Source organism: Leopardus geoffroyi, chromosome B2, assembly GCF_018350155.1.
Source record: "Leopardus geoffroyi isolate Oge1 chromosome B2, O.geoffroyi_Oge1_pat1.0, whole genome shotgun sequence".
NCBI lineage: Eukaryota > Metazoa > Chordata > Mammalia > Carnivora > Felidae > Leopardus > Leopardus geoffroyi.
This window is the reverse complement of record NC_059332.1, coordinates 144041605-144057651: the sequence shown is the minus strand read 5'-3', so window position 1 is coordinate 144057651 and position 16047 is coordinate 144041605. Positions and strand designations below refer to the sequence as shown.

At 45.9% G+C, this 16047-nt stretch overlaps 1 protein-coding gene across 1 annotated transcript in view; it reads right to left on the bottom strand.

Annotated features, from left to right (window-relative positions):
* ACAT2 (acetyl-CoA acetyltransferase 2) overlaps positions 1-16047 on the bottom strand; it is a 16615-nt gene extending 568 nt beyond the window's left edge. The window contains exons 1-9 of the mRNA XM_045500196.1: positions 16029-16047; positions 15722-15817; positions 14986-15120; positions 11452-11633; positions 9894-10011; positions 2841-2984; positions 1869-1991; positions 1137-1291; positions 457-567 (exon numbers count right to left, since the gene is read on the bottom strand). Of these exons, the coding sequence (XP_045356152.1) occupies positions 457-567; positions 1137-1291; positions 1869-1991; positions 2841-2984; positions 9894-10011; positions 11452-11633; positions 14986-15120; positions 15722-15776 (1023 nt within the window). The 5' untranslated portion in view covers positions 15777-15817; positions 16029-16047. The remainder of the gene's footprint in view (positions 1-456; positions 568-1136; positions 1292-1868; positions 1992-2840; positions 2985-9893; positions 10012-11451; positions 11634-14985; positions 15121-15721; positions 15818-16028) is intronic.

Here is a 16047-nt window from a genome sequence, read left to right as displayed (position 1 = left end):
ATTTCATGACCTGAGCCCAAATCAAGTCTGAAGCTTAACCTACTGAAACCACCCAGGTGCCCCAGGGCTAAAAATCGTAAATTATCTTTACCCTTTTAAGGTTACACCAGTTAACTATCCTTTCAAATTCCACTTTCATTTTTACTGTTTAGGTATACTGTTTATACCCCTGTGACATCCACCCTACCTCACTAGTTTAGAAGAGTCAATGCTCTGTTGGTGTTAGAAGTAAACCAAGAGAGAGTCCAGGGTTTTTGCCTCGGGAAGCAATAAAAGAACTCCCCAGCCCTAGCAGGCACTTACCCAGGATCCACCCACAAGTTAGTTATTGGCCGGTTGGCCAATACCAGGGATACTGTGGAACAACTATACGTGGGTTTTGCTGTTTGCAATCTTAAAATCGCGTTGCGAGAGTTCACTTGTGAGCTATCCCCACGACTGCTTGCTCGGGTTTACCTTCTCTGGGTTTAATCCAAGTTCTTTAACTACTGCAACAGACAGGGCTGCAAAGGCTTCATTGATTTCAAATATGTCCACATCCTCCAGTGACCAACCTGCTTTTGCAACCTGAAGGGAAGATGAATGGAATAGAGGTCTGAACACTCAGGTGGAGCCTTCCTTCATTGTAGATACTCAAAAGAATAGACTGATACTGAAGGATCTCTTCTGGGATGTTCTAGCAGGGGCCTAGTGGTACCACATTTTGCCTCGGTGACACCAGTTCCAAAACATGAAGGATCAAACATCCCTTGGAGATTCTAAAGTTAAAGTTTTGAAGCAGTAACGGGTTACACGTAGGCGACATGATCGAGGGGATTATCAGTTACCCCTAAAAGGCATATGACCCAAATGTTCTCGGCTGCTCTTTGTGGTGGGAAAGTGGACTAGAGGTAGAGCTGCAGGAATATGCTCGCATAAGGCCAGGGAGGAATTCCATTAAAGGGAAAATGAGATCTGACTAAGAATAAAAAGGAAAACAAAACCAGGCTCGATCTTGACATTTTGGAGTGGAGAGGATCTGAGCCAAGGTTTACAGAGGACAGAATAACGGAATTACAGGGTGTTGGTCTGGTCCCAAAGAGGTTCGTTCAACCAACGAAGCAAAGGCAGGTGCTAACATTCAGAACTAGACTCACAGCTTGCTTTATCGCCGGAATTGGTCCTGTCCCCATAATGGAAGGCTCCACACCTACTTGTGACCAGGAAACTATCTGTGCTAAAGGTGTAAGCCCTCGACTGTCGGCCTCTGACTTCTTCATAAGAACCACAGCGGCAGCACCATCATTTATTCCTGTGAAATATGAAAGTCTGGAGTTTTGAGATGCTCATTGAGTTACATGCCTGTGTCTACTTTCTGACACGTGAAGACGTGTTAAATTATTCTTAATACATCTTGGCAAATTCATTGGCTGTAATTCCTATTTACAATGTAATTGGAAATAGTTAAGTTTGGTAATATGAATATGACATAATTGACCACAGAATGTTCTAACTGAGGAAAGCTGGGGGAGGGGAGGGTAAGAAAAGAAATGGAAGAAATAGTCTTCATTTCACAGGAGGTACTGGGAGTTCCTGGTTTTGGAAAAGCACAGAGGTAGTAGATAAATTCTGGGGTTCCCTAATTTGCTTTTTCGCCTGTGTCTAGTGAGGATGTCAGGGAGTCAAATCCATTCTTTCACATATACATTAAGTCAAAAATGTAAACACTTAGTGATGATCAAATACAGAGAAACTACATTTTCCCTGAAAGCAACTAAAGGTTTTAGGATCATTTGTATACAAAAAAATCATTGAAACGAAGAAGGCATTAAGTTGGTGGGGCCTAGCAGAAGATGGTTTTCCCCCAACTGCCCTTTGGCAAATCTGACCTGAAGCATTAGCTGGGGTGACTGTTCCTGTTCCATCTTTGAGAAAGTAAGGCTTCAAGTTAGATATGGCTTCTATGTTGGTCCCATGGCGAGGAAACTCGTCTGTTTTCACTTCAGTAAGACCTGAACAAGGAAAATCAATTCCCCAAGATTACTACAGAGATGGCAGTTGGCGTGCTAGGAACGGTGGAGTCCTGAGACATGATGCATGAAGATTCATACTTGGAAGGAAGGCTTATCAAAAATACTTTTATTCCAAGAGGAAAGTACACACTAATAAAAAAGTGTATGTTCGAACATTTTATAAGCACTGTCCTCATGAGACATTTTGAGTGTTTTCCATATGCACGGCCCTTTCTGAGGAGGGCAGTTCCTTGTGCGAAAAGTTAAGGTGTGGGCGTAGGACTTGTCTGGTTACAACCGACTGGACCCAGGAGCGTCAAAGCTATGAGGCTTGGACATAAGTGACGTCAGTTATGGGGGACGGAACAGTTACCAGTAATAGCCCCTTGACTAGAGCACTCCATAGTAGATAATAGCAAAGTGACCCAAAAAGATCCACCCTCAAGATGTATGATATGTATACAAAAACATACAGGAAATACCGAATGTTCGCTTCTGAGGAGAATCAGCCTGTAGGGACAAAAGGTCAGCTGTTGCCTCTAATAACCATGAGCCAACGCTCCAGCTTCTCACATGAAACCAGCTGTATCTGCAGAACAGTGTGGACACTCTGGGAGCGAGAGGGTCCAGTGCTAACACAGCTGCCTATGTTCTTAACCCTTCCACGCCCCATAAACATGCCCCCCACCCCGCCCAGCCCCGCCATCTAAGACGTATCCAAGATCAATCTTTTCTTTGCAACCTGAAAGACACAATTTATAAACATTCCTATATATTATTTTGTGGAGTGTTACTCTTACCTATAAATAGGCATGCTGCTGTTTGAACCATTATGATCCAGATACTCACCTTTTCTAGAAGACACAAACACTGGTATAATCTCTTTGTCAAAATAGCCAGCTTTCTGTGCACTCTCTGTCCTGTTCTGGGACAAAACTGCAAACTTGTCCTGATCTTCTCTACTCACTTGCCATTTTTTGGCTACATTTTCAGCTGTGAAAGAAAAAAATAATAATAAAGCAAAAGAAACATTTTCAGGAACTGGCTCTCGGTAGCTCAAGTTTTTCACATGTAAACAAGCACGGAGCGCCGAGTACAAGCAGCCTCACCGATGGGCTGCGACAGTGTTCTGTGGCCATCTTGCCTCACAGTGGCAATGAATTTGGAAATGTTGCAGTAAATCTTAGAAGCCATTTTCTTTGTTCCCGTCCTTCTCTCTTTTCCCTTCTATATAATTTTAAACTTTCAGAAATTTCCTTTATGCCGATTCACCAAGTGTTTTATATTTTTTTTGCCCCACTTACTTGATCATTCTCTCTGAACCATTTGAGCAAAATTTATAATCCTGCCTCTTTATCCCTCAATTTTAATTTCCCTGTATATTTCCCCCAAATGGCCATTTTCTTACATAAACACAGTTATCAATATCAGGAAATTTAACATTGATATAATACTATGATCTAATTCGTGGTCCAGATTCAAGTTTCACCTATTGTCCCAATGATGTCCTCTGTAGCTAAATTTAGATGCTCGGTTCAGGGATCACACCCTGTGTTACACTTAATAGTGAAACAGCTCCTCAGTTTCTTTTTATTTGAAATAGTTCCTCATACTATCTTCGTGTTTCTTAACCTGGATTTTTTGAAGAGCAGAGGCCAGTTCTTTTATCGAACGTCTTCCGATTTAGGTTTGATGTTTCCTCAAGATTAGATTAAGATTTTGCAGAAAAGCAGGCATACCACAGACATGATCTTCTCAGCGAATCTTATCAGGATGCCTGTGGTATTAGTTCACCTCAGGTGCCGTTAGCTTTCATCACTTGGTTCAAGCCTCTCTACACGGTAAAGTTACTACTTTTCCGTTTATAACTTATCAGTAATTTATGGGAAGTTATTTTGAGGTCGCGAAAAAATACTTCTTCCTCATCAAATTTCACCTGCTACTTTTCGCATTCATGATTTTCCAACTCCAACCTTCCTTGTGTACATGTTAACTGGTGTTTTCCTTCCCTCCGTGTATCATGCTGACATCAGTATGAACTCAAATATTTTTCCCTCATTTAATAAGTCACATAACCCGTAACTACCATTATTTATTCTGATGTTCAAATTGTTCAAGATTCGGGCAGTGGGCGTCCTCTAAGCCGGTTCCTGAGCCCTTCTGACAGGTCCCCGTGTGCTCTAAGCACTTCTTCATTTTTTGTTTTTTGGTAGTTTTGTGGTTTTACTAACACAAATACAATGTGCACATAAGCTGTGTATTCATTTGCTTTGCTGTGCAGCCTGGCATTGGAACTGGGGACTCTGGTGGCCAGTAGGACTGCTCTTTCCACAGTGGCTCTGCGGTTCTTGGAGGAGACACTGTGAGCAGTCTCTGCACAGTAAGATTTGTTGCACATCAAGCAGCACCTCAAGCTCCTTGATCTTGTGGCCTAGGAACATCCAGAAGCCAACGGGCAGCATGTGCTTTGTTTTCTTGTTGCTGCCGTAACCAATTCTGGGCATGAACATTCGGCCCTTGAATCTTCTGAGCACCCCACTGTCATTGCCTCTGGGTTTCTACCAGTCGCACTTAATTTTAACATACTAGTTTAACTGGTACCAGATGAACTCCTGGGTTTCACCAGAGATCCGAAGGCAGCCATGATGCCAAGTAGGGCGCTGCCACCTCCGCAGACAGCGCCGGAGAAAAACTTTCTTTTTTTTTTTAGCACTTTTGTCCTACCGTGGACACTTCTCAAAGGAACCTTAGTTCCTTAGTTCTCCTTAGTGGAGAAGGCATTTAGAAATAAAGATCCGGGTGTTAGGACTGCTCACTATTACTGGCATGTCATTGTTCCTGTGCCGGTTCATTAGGAACTTACATACACACACGATTTGCAAATGTACACACACTCATGGCGATACCTTGCATTCTCTGAGTGTAACCTAACACCACCAGCGCACGCTTCGCCCTTTCCCTTCGTGGACTCCCTCCTACAATAGTGAGAAGCCTGGCTCCCATTATCCTCAATATAGTCACTCATTTGCTCAAGTCTAGAATATACACAAGGTGGTTTCAGAACTTGCTATCCCACACCACTGGGGAGAAAGCAAACCCGATAACTAGAGCTCGATATTTGTTTACAGTTCTTTTTTCTTTGATTAGGTAAAACTTACACAGCGTGAAATACACAAATCTTAAGTGTAGAGTTCAACGAGTTTTGACAAATGCAGGCAACCATATCTCCTGAATATGTAATATTTCCATCACCCCAGAGAGTTCTCACATGCCTCTTACCCATCTCCCCCTCCTTGAAGCAAGTAATATTCTGATTTCTGTCACCATAAATGCAACTCAGTGTCTGTTCTCCGCATTGTCATATTGTTGAGGTTATTGCTGTTTGTTCCTTCTTACTGCTGAGTGGTTGTCATGCATTCTCCTGTTGATGGATACCTGAACCATTTCTAGGTCTTGGCTCTTATGAATAAAGCTGCTATGAACTTCTTTGTGCAAAGCTTTTAGTGATTGATGTTTTCAGGTGTCTTTAGTAAAGAAACTGCCAATTTTTTTCCAGAGTAGTTGTACCACTTTATGGCTGCAATGTATCAGAGTTCTAGTTGCTTCACATCCTTGCCAATATCCAGTCATTTTAATCTTCATCATTCTGGGGGTGTAGAACAGCATCTTATTGTGGTTTTAATTTGCATTCTCTGAAGTAATGATGAATACTTTTTTTGCACTGACTGGCCATTCATCTATCTTCCTTTGTGAAATTTGTGCCTAATCTTTAGCTCAGTTTTCTTTCTTTAAATTTTATTTATTTATTTTGAGAGAGAGAGAGAGAGAGAGAGAGCAGGGGAGGAGCAGAGAGAGAGAATCCCAAGCAGGTTCCGCACTGTCAGCACAGAGCGCCATGTGGGGCTTGAACCCACAAACCATGAGATCATGACCCAAGCTGAAATCAAGAGTTGGAAGCTTAACCGACTGAGCCACCCAGGCGCCCCTTTAGCTCATTTTTCAATTGGTTGTCTTTTTATTATTATTATAGGAATTCTTATACGTATCATGAATATTTTCTCCTAATTGGTGACTTACTTTCTTAATAGTGTCTTCGGTGATGGTAAGTTTTAATTTTTGAAATCTAATTTATCTAATTTATCTTCTGAGTTTATTGCCTTCTGAATCTTGTCTTACCCCCAGGTTTACAAGCTATTCTATGTTGACTTCTTTGGTTTTTATCTTTAGATCCGTGATTCATCTCAAATGAGTATCTGTTTACAGTGTGAGGTAGGAGCTGAGGGTCATCTTTTCCCAGTTGCTTGTGGACCCTCTTGTTCCCGCACCACTCATTGTAAAGGTTTTCCTTTCCCCATTTCATTACACTGGAACCTTTGTTGAAAATTACCACAAGTCTGGGTCAGACTAAGACAGAATCTTAAGCAGGTTCCGTGCTCAGTGTGGAACCCGATGGGGCACAATCCCACAACCCTGGGATTGTGACCCGAGCCAAAATCAAGAGTCAGATGCTTAACTAACTGAGCCACTCAAGGGCCCCAATTTCTGTATTTTTATCCTTTCTTTTTTGGTAGTTTTACTAGCTTGCCGAAATGCAACTCTTTGTCTTTCTTGGTGTTCGAATTTTGTTTCTCACAAAATTTGGGAAATTTTCACCTATTGTTTCTTCAATAATGTTTCTGCCTCCATTCTCTTTCTTCCAAGATTCCTATTCCATGCATGTGAGTCCAGTTTACTTTGTTCCACAGATCCCTGAGGCTCTATTCATTCTTTTCTCAATCTTTTTCTCTGTGTTCTTCAGGTTGTATGTATTACTTTATCCTTAAATCCGCTGACCCTCTCTTCCGTCTCCAGTTTTCCATTAGGCTATCCGGTGGGTTTCTCATTTCAGAGTGTGGGCTTCACAGTTCTAATTTTCATCTACTTCTTTGTGCGTATTTTCCCTTCTACTGCTAAGGTTTCCCTTACATGTTCCTCAGTCGTGTTTTCCTTTATGCCCGTAAACCCGGGTAAAACAGCACCTTTAAAATCCTTGTCTGCTGATTCCAGTATCTGTCATTGTAGGGGTCAGATTCTATTGACCGTTTTTTCTACTGTTATGGGTTAACATTTTCCTATTTCTGTGACTGCCTAGAAATTTCTTATTGCATGCTGGACATTACAGTCGCTATACTGTTGAACATGTGCATTTTATGATCTTTAAGCAAGGGTAATGAGTATCATTCCCATTAACATGCTGGCAGATCATACGGATCCTTTTGAAGCTTGATTTTTAAGCTTATTAGTTTGGGTCTAGAGTAGTCCTTACTCTGGGGCTAGAGCCCTACCCTAAACTTTGACCTTTCTGAGATGTCAAGGGAGTGTCCAGGGGGTTCAGTAAAGTTTCTGCTCTGGCTGGTCCGAACTCCTGAGTCTCCCAGTTCACAACTCTCTAGCAGCTGTTTCCAGCAGGTGTTGCCCTGCACACATACATCTGAGTATTTGACCAAAGTGTTGAGGAGACCCTTATGGAGACTTCCGGGGCTCCTTTTCTAGCTCCCTTCTCTCTAGTACTCCGCCCCACAAAATCTAGCCATCTCAGCAGCACCAAACTCTGACCTCTGCCTCCCTAGTTCAATGGCCACTATTCCTCCCGGCAGAAAGTCAGGGACAGTGGGGTTTTCCCTTCTTTCAAGAATCTCAGTCTTGTGACAGACTGCAGCCAAAGTAGAGGTGGCACTGGTGTAGGCATTGGCACCACGGCTGGCTGCAGGGTGGGTGAGTCCCCTGCTCTCGTCTAGGGGAGCCCTAGAGCAGCCCTTCAGGGAGAGGACCCCAGAGGCAGGGCAAGAAACTGCCTTGGGGAGAAAGCAAGGTGCTCCTGGTAACCCACCCCTCCCTCGTCATAGGATCACGCAGGGCAGAAAAAAGGTGCCACGATGCCCTGACAGGAATCTTCAAAAATCCATCTGAACTATTTGGGATGATGCCCAAACTCGGGATCTATCACCTTCCCTGGTCAGTGCTAGCCAAGTTCCCGACGGGGGCACACTGAGAACATTCGGCAGGCCATGCCTCTAAGACATGCCTCAATCTTGATCTACTGTGAAGGCTCAGTGTGGATCTGAGAGCTCCGGATCCTGGTCCATACCAAATTGGTAGAGCCATTCCAAGCCCAGGTGAACTTCCTTCCTGTACCTTGTCTTTGGGGAACTCAAGCACCAGAGGGAGAGGAACAACATGTTCCTCTACATAAATCTAGAAGGGAGGGTTTCCCCAGGCTGAGGGAGGAAAGAGCTGACAGGCATCAGAAGAAGGCTCCATGGGGAAGGCCCCTGGTGCTGCCCTGTGTGGAAGGAATACATCTACCCCTGTTAGAACAAGCCATCAGGGAGTGGTACCAGCAAGGAAGGGACAACAGCCAGTAGGAAATGGCAGTTCCTGGCAACCGCCCCTATCCCCCACCTACTGCTGGGGCCGACCGCACTGGAAATGCCTGAGCCACTGTGGACAAGATGCAGGACCTTTCCCAGAGTGACAGCATTTATCTAAAGCTGGAGAGAAGGGGGAGGATTTGTTTCCAAACAATTTGGATTGTTCCCAACACCATCCCTGCCAGGAGCTTGCAAGAGGCTAAGGTGTGGAGCAATGGGGGCTGAGCCCCAAGTGGTAATACAGAAGGTTCTGGAAGGTCCTCATGAAAAAAGGCCCAAATTAGGAGGAAAAAAAAAGAATCTCAGTCGTACATGATTGTTGGCTAATATTTGAAAACAGTTGCTTGATATGTTTTGACCAGTTTTCTATTTGTCTATATTAGGAGGTCTAGTCTTTCCTAATGCCTACATCATGGCCTGAGACTTTTTCTTTTTTTTTTTTTTTAAGCAAAAGAAATTTATTTTACATAATTCTGGAGAATAGAAGGCCAAGATGAAGATGTTGACAGGTTTGTTTTCTCCTGAGGCCTCTCTCCTTGGCCACTTTCTCACTGTATCCTCACATGGTCTTTCTTCTATGCTGCCATCTCTAGTATTTCTTCCTCTTCTTACAAGGATGCCAGTTTGATTGGATTAGGGACCACGATAAAGGCCTTATTTTAACTTGATTACTCCTTAAAAGGCCCCAGCTCCCAAACACAGTCACATTCTGAGGTCCTGGGGGTTAGGGCTTCAACATATGAGTTTTGGAAGGTCACAATTCAGCCCAGAACCCCTCAGACAAGGCTTGACAGCCTCTGGTGATGTTGACACAGCTGGAATATCACACTTGGAGAAATTCCGGCCTGGACACTATGATAACACCCTGTTAGGGAACACAGCCTCCCGCAGTCTGGCCACACTCTCCAGCCTTCCCCGCGGCCGCCCTCGCTTGCAGTGACAAGATGCCTCAGCTCCTCTCTGCTCCCACGTCTCCACGCCCCTCCCTCCTTGCCTTTATACACACTGTTCCCTCTGCTTAGAATCTTGCTCTTTCCCCCACTTTCGCATGACTAAAGACAGCAGTTCTGTTGACCTTCCAGTTGCCTGGCCAGTAAGCCTGAACCGCAGACGCCTAATGAAAACCAGGTCAAATGGTGCAAAGGGTGCGGTGTGAGGTGCCAGGAGTACCTGCTCACCTCTGATACCACCTCTGCCACAAAACCACCGTTTGGGGCCCTGGTCTGTTCATACGGTGAAATGGGAGGTTGATCAGAGCTCTGAAGTCCCACCCACCCGTAACATCCCGCCATAATCAAGGAGTCACAGAGGAGAGACAAGCTGTTTCCTCAGTTGGGCTCACCCGAGTGGAACTATCCCTGCCATCAGTGATCCAAAATGATGAGGACATGGTCCCTGACCTTAGAGAGGAAAGCACCTGCAGAGCTGACTATGACATGACCTTTTGGACACCTTTTTACAGTTAGTCTGTCTTCAGCTGTGTCTGCCTTACCCGTAATGCCCATATGGTAGTTGTGGAATGCATCGGTAAGCCCGTCACAGAGTATGCTGTCCGTCAGTGGCATTTCCCCAATCTTGACTCCTGCCCTCAAATGAACCAAGTGAGGAGCCTGGAAACAAGAAATACAAGTGGACTTAGGATTGTCTACCACTAGTCCTCTCCTTAGGATCCCACTCAAAACTATCCAGTGGCTCCCCAGTCTTCGTCTAGTCCCCCCAGTGATCCTTCTCCCCAGTCGGCCCATCCTCCTCCCACCCAGGGCTTGAAGACCCCTGGAATCAGCACACAATTCTATCCTACCCACTCTTGAGAAGCTGTTACTCTCCTACCTACCTATTTCCATTTACCACCAAATCTATCCATTCTGTGTCCTGTGTCCTTAAAAACTCCATTTAGTCTTTCCGAAGAGGCAAGTAGTTATCTGGGTTTTTTTTTTTAATTTTTTTTAATGTTTATTTATTTCTGAGACAGAGAGAGACAGAGCATGAGTGGGGAAGCGGCAGAGAGAGAGGGAGACACAGAATCCAAAGCAGACAACTAGTTATCTGTTAAATGAGGAGCTGATCTAACGGCATAAGTGATCACGCTGTGTGTCACTTATTTTGATACAAGACATAATGCCTACGGTCAGAACAATCAGGAGGCCTAATTAATGGGGAGAGCTTTCTGGGTGTGGGTCCTCTTAACTCCTACCAACTCAATAGCAGCTAAAATAGAATGGAAAAACTTGGAGTCAGAAAATTGATATTTGAATCCTGGCTGTGGGCCTCAGTTTCCTGACCTGTGGATTGGGAATGATACCGTCTACCCTATAAGGGCTGTTGTGACTATATGTATAAAAGCTACAAACCTCGTAAAGTACTACACAGATATTAGCATGGTCCCCTCAGAATCACTCTGATCATGTTCACTACCTTCAACTTACCTCCTCTTGGGCTGATTTGGCCCTGTCTAGGGGATCCCCAGGTCAGACCCTGAACTGCCTGTAGGAAGCTGGTGATATACTTTTTTCTTTTCACTCCCATGCCAATTTGAGGGATGGGCCTTGGGGAAAGAAATTCTGCTGAGCAAACCTATTTGAGAAGGGTACCACTCAGTGGTCCTCTTTTCCACATTCGATGTCTCCAAACGGTCAACAAAATTTAGTCCCTTGGTCCCTGGGGTCCTTCTTGTCAAGCACAGGACAATAAGTGCAAACATCTGTTTGTTACGTTTCCATACAATGAGAAAGAAATTTAAGACCAAGGATATCAACCAACTAATGTAACAGGTTAAATTTGGGACACACTTTATGCCTTGGTAACATTTTAGAAAAAAAAAAAAAAAATGAATTCTGTTCCAATCATACTGGTTGACAGGATTTTTCTACAACCTGGATTTCTCCCCCAGCTTGGAGAACAATTAACATCCACATAGGGATCAAGGTTGAGTCCAGTTTTACTTTGTTTACTGTTTGGTCTCAGCTCTGTTATGCATCAGGTTACTCTGCTATGGCAAAATGAGTTTATTAGTGAGAGGTCAGCAAGAGTTGTTTCTTCAGAGGCCTCACCTTGCTCATGCTTTCCATGCCTCCTGCAACCACAATATTAGAGTCTCCTGTCCCTATTGACTGGGTTGCAAGGCATACGGCTTTGAGGCCTGACCCACAGACCATCTGGCAGCTCCATGCTGGAACAGAGTAAGGGATTCCTGCACCCATACTGGCTTGTCGAACGGGATTCTGCCCACAACCTGGAAGAGGGAACACAGAGACTTCTCAGCAATCAAAGAGAAACAAAATGTTTCACTGGGCTCCTGTCACTTCCCAGCCAAGCTGAAACAAGCCACACTCCCAGCCAGACAGAAAAAGGCCTGTATACACTCTATCCTTGCCACAATCTAGCTCTTGAATATGAATTATCTTGTGCTGTTCTATATTTTAGGGATAGAAGTTTCCTCTTCCACAAGGAAACGATTAACACCTTAAGAAGGAAACATTCTTCTTGATCTTTCAACAGGGTCTGAATAAGCACACATTCCCTTATTTTTTTAAAAAAAGTTTATTTATTTGAGAGAGACAGAGACAGTATGAGTGGGGGATGGGCAGGGGGAGAGAGAGAGAGAGAGAGAGAGAGAGAGAAAGAGAGAATGAATCCCAAGCAGGCTCTGCACTGTCGGCACAAAGCTGGAGTCAGGGCTCGATCTCACAAACCATGAGATCGTGACCTGAGCCGAAATCAAGAGTCGGATGCTTAACTGACTGGGGAGCCACCCAGGTGCCCCAGCACACACTCCCTCATAAACACAGGGCAGAACTTGGGCATCATCCATGTTTCTAACTAGGGCCATGTGCTTCCATGATCATGGCTTCAAGACACCTGGCACAGGAAGAGGGTTACTTAAAGAGGAAAACCTCTGATAAGAAGTATTTCTTTCTTTGCTTGATATTCATCACACATGGTTAACTGGTTATGTAACAAGACATGTGCAGAATCAGAACTGACAAATACCCTTGCATAATTCAACTGTGGGAACTGTTCCTTCAGGGAACCGAAAGAAATACATCACATACATAAAGTAGCACAGAAGTGAATGGAGTTGAGGGGCGCCTGGGTGGCTCAGTCGGCTAAGCGTCCGACTTCAGCTCAGGTCACGATCTCGCGGTCCGTGAGTTCGAGCCCCGCGTCGGGCTCTGGGCTGACGGCTCAGAGCCTGGAGCCTGTTTCAGATTCTGTGTCTCCCTCTCTCTCTGACCCTCCCCCGATCATGCTCTCTCTCTGTCTCAAAAATAAATAAACATTAAAAAAAAAAAAAAAAAAAAAAGGAAGGGAATGGAGTTGAAAGTTTCAAATATTCTCAGTACCCAGTGCCTATTACCAAAGGATCAATGTTTGTATAGTGGTCACTCTATTGCAAATTTCAGATAGACCCATACCTAGCACCTTTCCTCAGTGAGTTTATTGGAAAAAACTCGCCAATAGCTCATGGACAAGAATTTAGAGATTATATTCATCACAATGCTCTTTCTCTGGGATTAGACTGGTAGCCTTGAAACTAAAAACATATATAGGAAAAATTGTTCAAATGACAGAATCAAAATACCTCTAAATTGAACTCAGCATACTAGTTAATAAAGAAGAAAATATTATTTGAAGCTCCTGCTTTTTAAGCTACAGTGAGTTACAAATGCATTTAAGTAAATGATTCCTTCATAAAGATGTTATGTGTTTATCCATAACCTCCATCTTCAAGGTAAGAAATGAGCGCAGGGCGCCTGGGTGGCTCAGTTGGTTAAGTGTCCAACTTTGGCTCAGGTCATGATCTTGCAGTAAGTTTGGGCCCTGTGTCATGCTCTGTGCTGACAGCTCAGAACCTGCAGCCTGCTTTGGATCTTGTGTCTCCCTCTCTCTGCCCCTCCCCGCTCACGTTCTGTCTCTCAAAAATGTATAAAAACGTTAAAAAATGTAAAAAAAAAAAAAAAAAAAAAAAAAAGGTAAGAAATGAGTGCTAAACATAATTAATAGTCTAGCAGTTAGCAGAATGTGAGCTCCATGAGAATGAGGATTTCTATCTGATATGAACACTACTTATCCCTAGCTGAAAAAAAAAATAGTGCCCAGTGCACAGCAGGTGATCAGCTAAACATATTTATAGGGTTATGGAGGGTGTCTAGGCTTAAGAAGTAGGACAGATGGGGGCGCCTGGGTGGCGCAGTCGGTTAAGCGTCCGACTTCAGCCAGGTCACGATCTCGCGCTCCGTGAGTTCGAGCCCCGCGTCGGGCTCTGGGCTGATGGCTCAGAGCCTGGAGCCTGTTTCCGATTCTGTGTCTCCCTCTCTCTCTGCCCCTCCCCCGTTCATGCTCTGTCTCTCTCTGTCCCAAAAATAAATAAACGTTGAAAAAAAAAAATTAAAAAAAAAAAAAAAGAAGTAGGACAGATGAAGGTTCGAATGCTAGCTCCATCTCCAACTGTGCCTGTGGATAAGTGACTTGACCTTTCAAAATCTCATTCACTCTTTTCGAAAATGGAGAGAATAGGATTCAACAGACTTACTGACGGGATTAAATAAAGCAATGAAAGCAGTAAGCACAGTGCTTTAAAGGCCCAGCAGGCCCTTGATAAACATCGCTATTCTTTGTATTTTAATTTGCAAAGATACTATAGAAAAGAAGCGTGGAAGAGAGAACAGAGAAACCAACATGGAGTACCGTATGGCAACTGAATTAAGTCTGAATCGTGGGTCTGGGAAGGAAGGAGGATGTGGGCTGAAGGCTGCCAGTCTGAGAGTGTTACTCACCTATTTTAAAGCCCTTGGAGAATCAAGGGAAAGTGGTAGGCCCGCAGGGACAATTTGAGAAAGGAGAATTAGGAAGAGGAACTACAAAACTATAAAGTAAGAAACACCAAAAAAAAAAAAAAAAAAAAAAAAAAAAGCCAGGTCTCAGACAGGGTAAGGACAAAAGTTGGCTGTAAGTGAGCATTACCAGTTACCACTAGCGATAATTGGAATTTATGCTACCGAGTGAACATGAATCTGGTTATTAATAAGTGGGAATGGTCAGTGATCACCAGTCCGTAGACAGTGGGAACCAGAAGGGAGACAGGAGCACTCTGGTGACTCACCTATCCCCAGGGAGTGAGACACCCCCCCGTGAGGAGCAGGAAGTGCAACCTACCTGGCCAGCTGGGAAGGGAGCCTACCGCGGGGCGCAAGGCCCTTACCTCTGCCCTATCCCCAGCAGGTAGCACAGTGCGAGACACAAAGGAGGAATTCACACTTTTGTACTGAATGTGTACATTTCTGGGGACTATGGAGGGCCGTGCATACTCTCGGATGCGTGAGGCTGGCCCTGGGTCTACAGCATGAAAAGGCAGTGGGGGACGGTGGTCTAGTCTAGGCTCATCCGGACACGCAGATGAAAGTCTAGGAGTGTTAAACTGGAAGGGGCTTGCCAGAGGGCCGACAGGAAGAATTCCCACAGCGGGAACGCCGTGGGCATGTCTCTGGAGTGAAGAACTTCAGCTTTGGGAGCGGGGATGGGAGGATGTGTTGATGGGTTGCTTCCAATAAACCTGACCTCAGCCGGGGTCTCTGAGGAGTTACCTGCTGTCAAAACGTGTCCAAATATGACCTCTGACACCTCTTCGGGAGCCACAGCGGCCCTCTTCAGGACTTCTTTGATGACCGTTGAGCCCAGGTCGTGGACAGGGACGGTGGACAAGGCACCATTGAAGGAGCCTAGGGCAGAAGGGCAGGCGGGGGCGATGAGGAGGGCGTCCAGCGCGGCTCGTGAGGGTACAGAGCGGAGCGTGTGTGACTCTCACCCAGGCGAGACTCGCGCGGAACGCTGCCAGAGCATCGGGAAGCCGCGGACTTGCGGGAAGCGTGCGCATCCATTTCCCAAGCGCTGGCAGATGGGCGCGGCCCACGCTTCCCTAACAAAAGGGGTCGACGGTCCCACGCGCCCAAGGGCTTGGAAATGTCCACAGCGCTAAGCGCGGGACGGCAATTCTCACTAAACCTCCATTCACCGCCGCGACCCTGTTCTGACCACCCGTCAACCCCGCCTCTGGGGCCACAGGGCTGACATGGCTCCTCCTGGAGCTGGCCAATCAGAGGACTCGAGAGAGAGCGCCCACCCTCGCCATCCAATGGGAGAGTCAGGCGGCACGGTGGTTCTACCCGGGGATCCAATCAGAGCACGCGAAGAGGAGTGGGCATCACCAGGCGAGGACGGGGCGGGGCTGCCGGGTGGTCGGCCGGGAAGGGCGAGGTGCAAAGTCCAGGGTGTCCCAGGTGTCCCGGAGTCCCCGCGGCTTAGCCGCCGCCGGCCACTTACCTATAACGGTCCGCGCCGCCGAGACGATCACCACGGGGTCGGAACCTGCACTCATCCTGCCGCACCACAACCTCTCGTGCTGCTGAGGGCCCGGAGCTGCGAGCGAGTGAGGCAAACCCTTGCTCTGCCGCTGACAGGCCGCTCCAGGGGGCGGAGCCGCAGTCAGACCCGCCCACCGATCCGCGGGCGTCACTGCGCAGGCGCGACGGCTGGCGCGGGGGAGGGCTAGGCTGCTGGGGACCCGGACAGCGGGCGGGACCGCGGGCCCTGGAGCCAGACACGCATCACCACCGCCTCGGACCCTTACCTGAACACCCCAGTGTTGT